The sequence below is a fragment of the Propithecus coquereli genome, unplaced genomic scaffold (assembly GCF_000956105.1).
Source record: "Propithecus coquereli isolate 6110/MARCELLA unplaced genomic scaffold, Pcoq_1.0 Scaffold66, whole genome shotgun sequence".
Lineage (NCBI taxonomy): Eukaryota > Metazoa > Chordata > Mammalia > Primates > Indriidae > Propithecus > Propithecus coquereli.
Genome location: NW_012152618.1, coordinates 3,970,469 through 3,984,658, shown reverse-complemented (window position 1 = coordinate 3,984,658; position 14,190 = coordinate 3,970,469). Strand labels below are relative to the sequence as shown.

Below are 14,190 nucleotides of genomic sequence, written 5' to 3'. Positions count from 1 at the left end.
CCTTGGCCTCCCAGAGTGCTAGGATTACAGGCATGAGCCACCGCGACCGGCCAATGGAGAGTTTTTGTTTGTTTGTTTGTTTGTTTGTTTTTTAAGAGACAGGGTCTCACTCTGTTACCCAGACTAAAGTGCAGTGGCCCAATCATATTTCACTGTAACCTCAAATTCCTGGGCTCAAAGCGATCTTCCCACCTCAGTCTCCCAAGCAGCTAGGACTACAGGTGTGCACCACCACACCAGGCTAATTTTTTTTTTTTAATTTTTGCAGAAACGGGATCTCGCTACCTTGCCCTGGCTGGTCTCAAACTTCTGGCCTCAAGCAATCTTCCTGCCTCAGCCTTCCAAAGTGCTAGGATTATGGGTGTGAGCCACCACACCTAGTTGAGATTTTTTAAATTGTTTTGTTCATTGATATATCTCAAGTACCTGAACAGTGCTTGGCACAGTACAGATGCTCAATAAATACCTGTTGATGAAATAAATGAAGTAAAAAAAGATTTATTTCTTTCTACTATGGTAATCCTGATTTTATTTTATTCTAAAAATCACAAAATGTATGCAATCAGCGTAAACCATACCATTAAACCTAAGGCTCTTTTTAACTTTTCTCTTAGAGGAGGTTAGACAGAAAACTGTTTACACAGGTCAGTTACTCAATAAACTGGTAAACTAAAATACATGAGGATCAAAAATATTTTAAGGGAGCAAAGACAGAGCAAGCTGAGAGTCTGCTTGGTTTTTTAAATTTTCTTTCTTTTTTTGTTAGCAAGTCTCATCACTTCAGAACTGGTTGGTTTTTATTTACCTCTAACATTGTTTCTTTGGTGGCATGGTATTTATATAGAGAGCCACCACAAAATAAAGCACTTTCTCTATGAAATAAAATCGCACGTTGTCACTGGAAACAAAGCTAATCACATGAAAATATTTACCATACTACACTAACAGCCGATTACTTAAAGCTGATCACACATCACTATTAATTATAAATTAATTATAAATCAAGAAAGCAGAACTTTAGACAAGATGCGAGCCAAAGAATAGCGTGTAATGAGATGCAAATAGAAAACTGAGTTAGGAATTTGAGAGCTTCAATCTTTGAAATGCAATTCTGACTTCAATGATTATTTCAGGCAAGTCAATTAACTCAGTTTCAAACTTTGTTACAGTAAATTTAGAATCTGAGCCAGCCAATGAATCTGCTTACCTGAATGTGTTTGTGCAGAAATTTTTTAAAAGCTGGCAATAGTAAAGCCATGTTACGAGTCTTAAGGATATTGAAGTCATTTAAGGTCCCTGAAAATGGCTATAAGAAATTTTAATGATGGAACACATTTTCATAAGACATAGTTAATTATTAAAGCTTCACTGTGAGTAGTGCTAGAATCTATATTAGTATCAGGAAGACTGACAATGTATAGCTTCTTAGAGATCAAAACATACAGAACATATGGACATGTACAACAATAAAAGGGTTTTAATTTTTTCTGCATTTTTATTAAGAAGGAAACTGGAATCAAATTCTCATAACAAAATAAAGCAGCAAAAAATAAAAGACTTTCTGGAATTAGATAGTGGTGATGGGTTTTGAATTCACTAAAACCCACTAAACTATACACTTTAAAAGAGTGAATTTTATGATATGTGAATTAAATCAATTTTTAAAACATGTCAAGATCTGTAGATCCCTAAATACCAAGTATAAATCAGGTATCAGGTAAATCTTAACACTGTCACTGGGTAAAATTTATACCCTAAATAATTCCTTATTAACAAGAATCATCTTAAGCCTACTTTATTCTTTTTCTAAAGGCGAAAAAAATACTAGCAAGTACACTGTTTCCTGCTTGCTGTTTAATTGCACATAAACTTCTGCTCGGTTACCGGAAAAAACTTTGGACAAGAGGGGACAAAAATATTTCCGTAATTTCAGATATTCTATCCTTCAAGCAGGATGAAATACAATGTCTGCATAAAATGGGTAAATTATAAGGGCAAAACTCAATCAAGTAATACACTGATTTAAAAATCAATAAATTGCTTTTAAAAATTAACAAGCTAGAGGATGATAATCATTTAAAAGAGAAAATACTTGAACTTCTTAGGATTAAAGGTAGTCTATAAGTGAAACTCAATTTAATGGAAGACGTAAAAAAATCACTTTTAGGATAACTGGGGGTAGATTGACTGGTATACGGATTAAAAATTGCTAAAAGAAAACAAATTGCCTACTGTAACAATGCAGTCCTGGGAATTCTGGGAAGAGATAAACTTATTTATCTTTGTAAAAAATACATTTTAAATGACAATCAGAGAACCACAGTGAAGACTTTTTTCAATGGAGTAATAGAAGAGGAAATGAAGGTTAGATGAAGCTCTTAAGATCTGGGTCCAAGACTTTGTTGTAGGAAATAACCCTGAGGAAAGGGGACAAAGAACTTTGAGGAAATGTTATTAAGGAGACGGTCATTTGAAATGGGGGTACTTGCCTGTGATGATTACGCACCAAGGCTTAAAACACCAAGCAAGAATAACATTGTCAGGTCCCTTGGCAGTGAGAATGACCAACCACAGTAGTGAGGGGGAAGGAAGAGCAAGCAAAACAAGATTACAGACATGCTGAGCTTCATTTCCTAGACTAGTAATCTCAATCTTTTGTGTGGCTTCATACTTTGCACATTTGCAACACAATCTCAACAGCAAATCTCTCAAGACACAGAGATTCTTAGCAAGAATATCACTAACTTAGAATGTTTGCTAGAGTCTTTAGAAAGCAAAGATCAGCTTGTTGAGCAACAGTTGCATTCTTTATTCTCACATACAAGAAAGGAACATCTCAGCTAAGAAATATAACAGACTTTTTAATAAATCATAACTTTTGATCATTTTGTAGATTATGTGATATTCTAGAGTGAATTTATTTTAAATGTATTATTCTACTTCTGAATGACATTTGTAAAAAGGTAAAAAATGTCAAAATATTACATGCAATTTTTTCAAAATTAAAAAAAATTCTTGATACATATGAAAACTATTTTTCATGTAATATATATATAAAACAATATGGGAATGTTGTTTTAAAAAGACCAAATATTGCAGCAAAAGCCAGTCCCACCTTTCAGACAAAGACCACTAGGCAGAATTTTTATGTACACACATGTAAATACATTTTCATATATAAACAAAATCATGTTACATACTAGTATTTCATCATGATATTTTTTTCATGTCAATATATGATGATGGTATCTAGTATTTACATAGTACTTATTATATAAACACTTTAAGGATATGAATTCCCTTAATTTTCAAAACAACTCTAAGAAATAGGTAATATTCATATCCCAGTTTTACAAATGAGAATTGAAGGATGAAAAGATCAAATAATCTGCCCAAGGTCAGATAGCAAGGAAGTGGCAGAGGCAGGATTCAAACAAAGGCCATCTGGTTCCACAGTTTATACCATGCTAGAGAATTAGAAATTTTCTAGATAATTAACTCATGAAATAATTTTATATTATATATACCCAAACTCACTGCTGATATCATCTATCCATTAAAAGTTGAGTATAGAACTATAGAAAGGTTCTAATGATCACTGATAGATAAAATTTTAATTTTTAAGTAAAGTCATTAATTTTCAAAAAGATATCACAAACTTTTAAGTGATTGAGTGAATATATTTTATGCCAATATAACAGGCCTCAGGAAAAAGTGAAAACATTAGATCACAGTAACAGTTAACATTCACAACAGAATGCTTTCTTACTAATAATGCCATCACACATTTTTCGTTTGTTTTCCTTTCTGGCCAAAGCACTCAATTTTTAAATATCATACATGAAGAATAAATAATAGTTACATCTTGACTACCCTAAAAACAATCAAGTCACCAGCAATCAAAGTCACAAGTCAGAGAAATTATTTACCTGGTAATTAGGAATATAAGTAACATTAAGTATATTTTCGATGCCATGATTAATATTTTAATTTCTACTCCCAAATGAGTAATTATTTATTTGTTGTTAAAACTAATTTGGAAAGTAACTGAAGTACTCTATCTAAACAAAAAAGAGTCATTCAGTTGAATGAAAAAAGGCCTACAGAGCCAAGGTAAGGTGAAGTCCCTGGTCCCTTCCTTCCTGATTTCCTTGGATTCATTACTTACAGTCTTGGAGGCTGATTTTTCCAGTTTCAATAGTGATAAAAATAATACCTACCTTCATGTACTTGCTGTGAGGCTGAAAAATTAAATAATGTAAGAGACAGTGCTTACCCAACATCTATTTTCAAAGCTCAGTCAAAATGAGATTTAACATCTGATTCTATATCTTGAATGAAACTATTAACTTACGCTGAAGTTTTTAATAATTTAGCTCAGTATTTATTTTTAAACAGCTACTTTAACAATATTTGTGCTTATGCATATAAAAATGTTAATGTAAACAAAATATTCAGAAAAAATTTTAAGATATCTTCTAATAGAATAAATTAAAAACTATATTCCCCTGTCCGATCCCTTTCAACTTCATTCTCCTGCTCCTTAGAGGCTTATGTTTTTAATTCCTTCAGCTGTTTTTTCCTGGTAGTTACTACCTTATCTTTAAATAATATTCTTATTCTCGTATTTCTTGATTTATATTTTTCTTTGGAGACAGGGTCTCACTGTGTCACCCAGGATACAGTGCCGTGGCACAATCACAGCTCACTGTAACCTCTAACACCTGGGCTCAAGCAATCCTCTTGCCTCAGCCTCCTGAGTAGGCAGGACTACAGGCTTGTGCCACCACGCCCAGCTGATTTTTTTTTTTTAAATAGAGACAAGGCCTTGCTATGTTGCCCAGGCTGGTCTCAAACTCTTGCACTCAAGCAATTCTCCTGCCTCAGCCTCCCAAAGTGGTGGGATTAGAGGTCATGAGCCACCACCACCATGCTGGCCGATTTACACATTTTAGACATTATTCTAAACCCACTGACTTCCCACTGTTATGATAACTTTTATATTTAAACCACTTCCCCACCCTCTATTCTACTAATTCTGCTTTCCTTTCTTATATAATTCTTGGGGAGGAGTTACTAAACACCTTTGCTATTTTCCTTTCTCTATTTGTTATTACCCTATCTTTAGCTTTTCCCCAATGTTCCATTATATTAGGTAATCAAGTCCTCCTTTTTAATAAGGACTTCCATTCCTCCACTGTGCATTCTAATGCCTACTAGCATTTAGTGTTATTATTGAGAAGTGTGATGTCATTCTCTCAATCCTTTGCAATAAATTATTTTTGTGACACGGTTTGAAAGTTGTTTCTTTTCATGACCCCTTGGTCCTGTGATTCCTGGTCACTAACAGCCTTTGAAGCCAAAGCACATTTCATTGAAAGTAATTGGTTAAATGTGTAAAATAAGTGTCAGAACTGTAAGCCAAAAAAATTTAGTAAGACAGTTCCTACTGTCAGAGAGATTAAAATTACTGAGAAGAGAAAACAAATACTACAATGATAATAAGAGGTGAAATCTTATCTATGATATTAGATAGATGCAAAGAATTCAGTGGGTTCAGAGAAGAGAAAAACACATCTGGTTTCAAGGAAAGAGTGGGGAGACACAAAATGATTCACATAAAGTTGGAAGCACTTCTGTTCAGATTTAAAGAATGAGCAAGACAGTGACAGGGAAGGGAGGCAGTGGAGACAAAAAAACAGCACGAATAAAAACACGATATCAGAAAACAAGCGATGTATTCAGGGATTATTGACTAGTTTCATTTTGACTATAGCATCAAGATACACGTAGAGTGAAACTGGAAGTAGACACAGTGATCAAGGTTGGTTGGGCATGGAGAACCTCAATCACCCATGCTGAGAAGTCTGAAATGACTATTAGATCTGGTTAGCATTTTGCAAATTACAATTTAAAAGTTACTATTAAAACAATACTAGAAGGCGAAATGAATTCAGGTTCAACTAACAGTTATGAAAATGGACTTACATATGATTAGATCTTCTTCCTCTATTTGTTTTCTTTCCTATGACTGGAGTGCCAAAATGCTCAGGGTTGGTGAGTGGGAGCTGGTCTAATGTCTGTGGGTAAGAACATAAACCCATCAAAAGTTATTACTTTGCAAGTGCTTTCCTTATTTAAACCAAATCAGTTTAAGAATATGCTCAGATTTTGAGATTAAAACTTCCCCCCAAGGAAAGCTAAAACATAACTTTCCTAAAGATAGAAAATTCTAGTTTTAAAGATACTAGAATAAAGAAGAATGAGCCCATCACCGGAAAAAAAAATGAAAAGAAATTTGGCTGGTCTCTCTAGATGATTCATTACCTATTTGAAGGTTGACAGGCATCTTAGAAGGATTAAAATTACAAAACAAAACAAACACAGCTCAGTGGAAACACAGATGGGAGAGTTAAAAAACATATTTGTTGTAAGGACCTAACCACTAGGATGGGGCCAATTGAAGCTCCTACTTTTCTTTGTACGTAGGGAATCATAATCTATAAAACAAAATTCTTAATAAGTAACAGAAACAAAATTAATTATCAAGATAAGCATCAATTGTTTGAAAAAGACTTAAGTTATATTACTACTCTGCAAACATCTGCAATAAATGCTTTTTAAAGAAAACGTAAAAACTTAGTTTTTCTATATTTAATTTTCTTCCTTTCCTTTTTAATCTGCAGCGACCAACATCATGTTTGGTATGAGACTAATAATCAATAAATGGACATTTCTTTCTTCCTCTTAATCCTTTTGTCCCTCACCTCTCTCCAACAATGTTTTCCAGGCAAGAATTGGTTGATGATTGAAGGCAGAAAGAATAAAAAGGTATTTTGGAATGATGTGGGGAACCTGCGGCCTTCTGATTTCAAGATAGTTCTTTTTTAAATACCAAGGGAGGCAAGAAAAGCTTCATCTTTCTCTGCGGCACCCCTTTTAATAAAAGGATTTGTTCTGTAAAATTTGGATTCTATTAAAATGCCATACTTAAGGACCTAGAAGGCCACATGTGGCCTTAAGGCCGCAGGTTCCCCAACCCTCTACTTTTTATTCATTTTTAAGATTTTACACACCTGCTATTCCTTTCATCACCCCCAGAACTTTTATTGTTATAATTTCATGAATACCAGGGGAACTAGAGATTCCCAGGAAAACTGTCACAATGAAAGTGAGAGTGAGAAACTATTTAGGATAAAGAGACTTCTTAAAGTTACAAACAAAGGTGGTATAAGAAATTCTGTCCATTGATTTAAAGATCAGACAATCTAAACAAATTAATGCTGCTTTTTTTTAATGTTTAATGCTTATCGATTCATTGATTGATTGAGACAGAGTTTCCCTCTGTCACCCAGGCTAGCGTGTAGGAGCACAACCATGGCTCACTGTAACCTCAAACTCCTGAGCTCAAGTGATACTCCCACCTTGGCCTCCCAAGGAGCTGGGACTACAGGCACGTGCCACCATGCCTGGCTAATTTTCTTTTTTATTTTTTGTAGAGACAGTGTCTTGCTATGTTGCCCAGGCTGGTTCCAAGCAATCCTCCCACCTCAGCCTCCAGAAGTGCTGAGATTACAGGTACGAGCCACCATGCCCAGACTAACTTATTTTTTAAATTGATATAATTATGAAAACAATGATGAACTAAACTGTGAAAAAGGGAAGTATACTAATCTTTTTTGTATAATTCATTAGTATGTATATAAATGTATTTAAGATACATAGATATATGTATATAACAACAAAGAATATAGCACAGAAAAAAGGCACTAGCCATAAAGGAATAACTAAAGATTGATTCCTTCAAAAGATAGAAAAAAATCCCAACTTTCACAGGGCAAATCAAATCTTTCAAATTCAGTTTGTATAGAACCTAACCCTAACCCCTGTGCAAATGAACCTTGAATCGGGTATTTAAAAAATATTATTTGGAGCCAAAAGCTGTCCTAAATACAATATATGCCAAACCTAAACTCTTTAGAAATTACTTGTCATCAATGCGTAATTATGCTTCCGAAGGGAGAAAATTTCAAAATCATTTGAAATATTACTTTGGTGATACTATCTAGTATTACTAAATTACTATTCTATAGTTGGTAAAAGGGGGGAAAAATAATCTGGATTCACTTTCTGCCAACTTAACAAATGGATTAAATGGCCCTCCCCTCACAAAAAATTAAAGTTGCTCTCTTGAAAGCAGATATTTCTATAATGTATTAAGTATGTTATTCATTTCACTTGTTATAGAAAAGAAAATTTCTAAAGAGTTGTTTAAGAATCATGTATAGTAATTTTCAAATAAGAGACCATAGACTACCCCCAGTATGTAATGAAGAGTTAGAACAATAAGAAGCAATAGCTTGGTCCCTGGCCTCAATCCACGTCCAGGAAAGCATGAGCATCTTTTATTTCAAGGGATGGAAAAGACTATAGTGGGAGGGTAAAAGTTGCTTGTCTTATACCTAAAGAGCAAAAACTAGAGACTCCTGGAACTTATAGTAAAGAAACAGAGAAAATTCTATAGGCCTAGGGGGAAAATGTCTATAGCCTTACTGCCTTATTGCTGCTTGAAACGTGGAACTGGGATCTTATCTAACTTTTCTTCACAGTTTTCAATTGCGTGTAGTAATGCACAGAGAGAATATCAGATGATTAATCTACTTTTGGATAACACTCAAATTATGAATGCTCTGTAGAAAAACCCAAACTGTCCTACAGATGTTAGGCAGTGGGTAACATATTCACTAAGCTAGTTATGGCTAAAACCAGTGATTTCAGTGTCAGAATTTGAACTGACTTAAGTGCTATTGTGATCTCTTGCTATGAAAATCTTGAATTTCAGTCTTTAAGTATGTAGCTTATTAATGGGATTAGTAACCCAAAGTACTGCCACTATGAAGCGGCTTTCTTCTCAAAGGCCAAAGTTATATTAATAATAATAATACTGAGTAGTCTTTTGAAAAATTAAAACTTTGTAAAAATATATCAAATAAAAATAATAGGCAGACATTAGATTAAATTGCCCTATTGTGTACACTCTTGCCATGTCTTCACAGAGCTTAACACATGTAAATTCTAAAATATTTTTGATTGTTTGACTAATGCTTTTTCTCCTCCAACAGATGGTAAGTACCCAAGGGAAAATTCTACATCTACATGCCTTATTCTTGTGTCCCAATACCTAGCACAACTCCTGGTATATGGGAAGGGAGTTAAGGAATCGTATACCAGTATTCTAATTTCCCTCTAGCAAAACATAAATACAAAGAAAGAAGGTAAAACTGATCCTCCTTAAAAGTACAAAGGATATACAACTACTTGTCCATATCACTTCAGCCTTTATACTATAACTCTCTTATGAACCATTCCAACTTAAAATTCTCCTGGTAGAAACAAAATTAATTTTTTTTTTTTTTCAAAGACAGAGTCTTCCTCTGTTGGCCAGGCTGGAGTGCAGTGATGCAATCATAAATCACTGCCATCTTGAACTCCTGGGCTCAGGTGATCCTCCTGCCTAAGCCTCCTGAGTAGCTAGGACTACAGGCACATGCCACCACACCTGGCTAACTTTTTAATTTTTTGTAGAGACAGGGCCTCGCTATGTTGCCCAGGCTGATGTCGAACTTCTGGCCTCAAGCGATCCTCCCACCTCAGCCTCCCAAAATGCTGGGATTACAGTGTGAGCCGCTGTGCCTAGCTAAAATTATTATTTTAGATATTTCTCTGGACCAAACAAGTAAGATGCATGTCTTCACTTAACAGGTGAAAAATCAAGTCTTCAAGCCCCCATTCACTGACTGTCTATAATTGAACATGTATTCTACTCAAGGGTAATGAAATTATTTATAATAACTACATAAACTCTGAGAGAATTCTGTACTTCATCACCGTACTTGCCCCAAAGCTGTCTGTATATCCTGTATTTAAACCTTCACAATTAATTCAACACATATTTATTGAAAGCTTTTGTGTAGAAAACTGCTGGGAAAAGGATGGACTATCAATTGAGAAAAACATAGATATTCCCCTAAAACAGCTTAAATTCTTATAGGAAAACAGGAAAAGTATTTCCTATCATAAAACAAGAATAAAAAAGAGAAGTACAAAAAGATCAAAGGACAAAGCGATCAAATGTGGGTTAGAGAACTCATAACAGACGTCACGGAGGAGGGAGCATTTCTAGTGGCCTTACAACATAACTGAGATTTCAGTAAGAGGAGAGGAGTGGGGCTCAACAGGAGCCAAGAAAGGAAAGTATGGACCAAAGTCTGGAAATACCAAGTAGTCTAATAAGGCAAAAGCAGAGGGCAGTGGTAGAACATGAGACTGAAGGGATAGGCTGGAATCATAATATAGAGAACCTGGCTCAAATTCTGAATTTAAACAGGAATTCAATCATTAAGTGAAACAAAAATATTTTCAAAACACAAAACCATAAAGTCTTATAGTTTAATAAGTAATATGAAAATACCCCCAAAGAAACATGTTTCTAAATAGTAACTAGAAAAAAAAAATCATAGTTCGGCTACACTATGCATCATTTAGTATTTATAGACTGGACTACAGCACATAACACCATTTATAATAATATATCTATCGTTTAAATTCTGAATTGCAAGCTACTCAGTTATAAAACTTTGCGAACCCTTCATTCTTAGTAACTTAGTAACACCTTTCAATTTAAGAACATGGCTTTGGTGCTAGAAAAGCACTGGTGTGAAAATCGATCTGGCCATCCGTTTCCTCGTCTGTAAATTGGGGATAATAATAGTTAAGTACCTCATAATGTTGCAAATACAATAAGGTATGTACAACACTTAGTAAAGCCTCTGGCAATTATAAATACTTTATTGATTCATCCAATTAACATTTACTGTTTCTGTTCTGTGCCAGGCACTGTTACAGGAACTAGGAGAAAGTGATAAAGACGACATACCAAGTCCTTGCCCTTATGACACATTCTAGTGAGGAAGGCAGACAATAAGTAAATAATTAAGTACATACACATATTCTGATGTCAGGGACTAAGTGTTATGAAGAAAACTAAATCAACCTAAAATGATGAAGAGGAATGGAAGGGACTATTTTAGAAAGGACAGTCAGGCAAGGCTTCTGTCAGGAGAGGCTACAATAACTTCAGCTAGTAGCAGTAGCAGTAGTAGTAGCAGCAGTAGTAAGAGACTGCTTATTGTATCTACACATCCTTTAACTATGACAAGGTTTATGTGGATTTACAAATCAGACAGCTCTTTTTTACAATTATTTACAAATTTTAAAACTTTATATAGAGGTTGTCTAAAGATAATAATTAAACAAGCCTATTATACTTTCTTTGTGGACAAATATTAAAATATTTTAGGCAAAAAAGACAGAACTTGGTGCTCAAACACAAGGCCTTAAATAGGCTTCATAGATTAATGGTATTATGTATTAATGAATTTTCCTGAATAACAAGTAACTTGACTGAGTTGAGAAAGCAAAAATTTATTCCCCCCAGTATAAAACATTAATACATGTTCATTTGTTAAATGATTACTTACTTCACTTTCAGCAAAATGCCTCTCTCCTTTCAGGCAAAGTGAAGATCGTCTCAGAGTCTTCTCATCTCCATCATCAAAAACTATGAGAAAAGGTAAAAATGGAAGCTACTGAAGGATCTTTCAAAGATTAACAAGACGATATAAATTTTCATTTAATTTTCTGAGTGCAAATAGACCTACTGTTTAAGATTACATTTCGAATTCAATTCACATTTTATTTTCTAATGAATAACTTCAAATATAGAGTTATAAGAGTATCTTTTCCAATTTCTAGTGAAAAAATAATATACCTGAAATGAAAACATCTTCCTGGAAACAGAAAACACCAAACAAAAATAAGTAAGCATTTCAAGAGAAAACCATTTAAATGCTAATTAACCCTTCTCAAGATGGTAAAAAAAGGCAAGTTTTCCTGTTGACAGATACTGACAGACTTATCCAAAAAACAGAAAGATTACAAATTTATAGTAAGACTGCCCCTTAAAAAAAAAAACCCCGATCATATTTTCATTATTTAAAGCAGGGTTTCTCAACCTCGGCACTACTGATACACTGAACCAGATAAAAATTTCTAGTGCGGCAGGCTTGTCCTGTGTATTGCAGGATATTTAGCAGTATTCTTGGCCTCTACCCACTAGATGGCAGTAGCGCCTCCTTTCCCAGCTGTGACAACCTAGTATGTCTCCAGACATTGCCAAATGGGCGAGGGCGGGCAAATTTACGCCTGGTTGAAAATTACTGATTTAGGCTGGGCGTGGTGGCTCACGCCTGTAGTCCCAGCTACTCGGGAGGCTGAGGCAGGAGGATCTCTTGAGCCCAGGAGTTTGAGGTTGCAGTGAGCTATGATGACACCACTGCACTCCAGCGGGGGTGACAGAGTGAGATCCTGTCTCAAAAAAAGACAACTTTAAAGAAATGGCAAATTCTCCATCTGTAGGTAACCTGGTGCCTAATCACAGTGCAGCTGAAGGGTTCATTGGTACCTCAAGGCTGCGTTGACATGAGATGGTCTATAACATGGGTATGGTAGGCAGGCTAAGGGCCCCATGAAGATGTTACCTTTTATTCCTCAGAAGCTGTGACTATGTTAAGTCACGTGGCAAAGGGGGACGTAAGATTGCGGATGAATTAAGTTTGCTAATCAGCCAGCATTAAATTAGGGAGGTTATCTTGGATTATCCAGGTAGGCCCAGTGTAGTCACAGGGGTTGTTCAAAGTGGAGGAGGGAGGCAGGAGGACAACCAGACAGATGACAGTGTGAGGAGGACTCACCTATCTTTGCTGCTTTGGAAGGTGGAGGAGAGGCCAAAAGCCCAGGAATGTGGGCGGCCTCCAGAAGGTAGAGAAGACAAGGAAACGAGCTTCCCCGAGTGTTGAGAAAGGCACGCAGCCCTGCTGACACCTAGATCTTAGCCCCATGAGACCGTGGGAGACTTCCGCCCTTCAGAACTGTAAGATAATACATATGTGTGGGTTAAGTCACTAAATGTGTGGTCATTTGTTACAGCTCCCACAGGAAACGAATGTACTAACACGATGGGAAAGAACATGAGCTTTGACATCAGAGACTTCGGTTTGCATCTTGGCTCTGTCTTAACCAGCCGGCCTAGTCTTGGGTAAAATATGGAACCTCTCTCAGGTTCCAGTGAACACAATAGTTTCTCTATCCTACAGTTTTTATGAGAGTTAAAGGAAAAAAATGTACGTGTCAGGGAATAAATAAACAATGACAAGACAGAGTCTATTACAGTCATGTGCTGTATAACTACGTTTTGTCAATGACAGACTGTGTATGGTGGTCCCCTAAGATTATAACCCTGTATTTTTACTGTACCTTTTCTGTGTTTAGATATGTTCAGACTCACAAATATTTACCTTTATGTTACAAATGCCCACGGTATTCGGTGCAGCCCCGTGTTGTTCAGGTTTATAGCCTAGAAGCTATAGGCTGTAATATACAGCCTAGGTGTGGAGTGGGCTGTACCACCTAGGCTTGTGTAAACACACTCTGTGATGTTTGTGCAATCACAAAATCACCTAAAGACATATTTCTCAGAACGTTTCCCCATCGTTAAGCAAATACGTGACTGTACCTCCAGGTGGGAAAAGTCAGGGGTTTTTAACTGCTAGAAAAGAGAAGTTTGTGGTGGTTATGATAATAAGCATTAAAAACGGCGCTCTGGATAGGGTGGGATGAGCCCCTAAGTGTGCAGAAAGAAGTCTGTCAAAAGAAGATCAGTAGTTCACTGGTCGGGAAACAATAGTCAGTTGTCATGATTCTTAGACATTGATGCCAATTTTCATGCCTTCAGGTTGGCACTATCATCTTGGTTTTGTTTGTCATAGAATTAGAATGGTCAGAAAATTAAGAAATAGAAGTTTCATGACCAAATAATGGTGAAAAATTAAATGTAAACCATATGCCTCTTTGGATTTGTTATAATAATCAATAGTATCAGGATGAAGGAAAATATCCTCCCTTAAGGTACATGCACGTTAAGTGACACATCTCTAGTGCTTTATTATAAAACATAAAGTATATCATGATTACCTTAAATGAGAAGGGTACTCAAAAGTAGAAACAAAATCTCTCTTCAAACTAATCAGTTGGTAGACAATTAATGTATCAGTGAGCATGAGTCTCCTTCTT

At 35.6% G+C, this 14,190-nt stretch overlaps 1 protein-coding gene across 1 annotated transcript in view; it reads right to left on the bottom strand.

Moving 5' to 3' along the window:
* The window catches only part of ARID4B (AT rich interactive domain 4B (RBP1-like)), a 166,831-nt gene that overhangs the window by 68,255 nt on the left and 84,386 nt on the right, over nt 1-14,190 (bottom strand). The window contains exons 6-7 of the mRNA XM_012660293.1: nt 11,541-11,620; nt 5,989-6,080 (exon numbers count right to left, since the gene is read on the bottom strand). Of these exons, the coding sequence (XP_012515747.1) occupies nt 5,989-6,080; nt 11,541-11,620 (172 nt within the window). The remainder of the gene's footprint in view (nt 1-5,988; nt 6,081-11,540; nt 11,621-14,190) is intronic.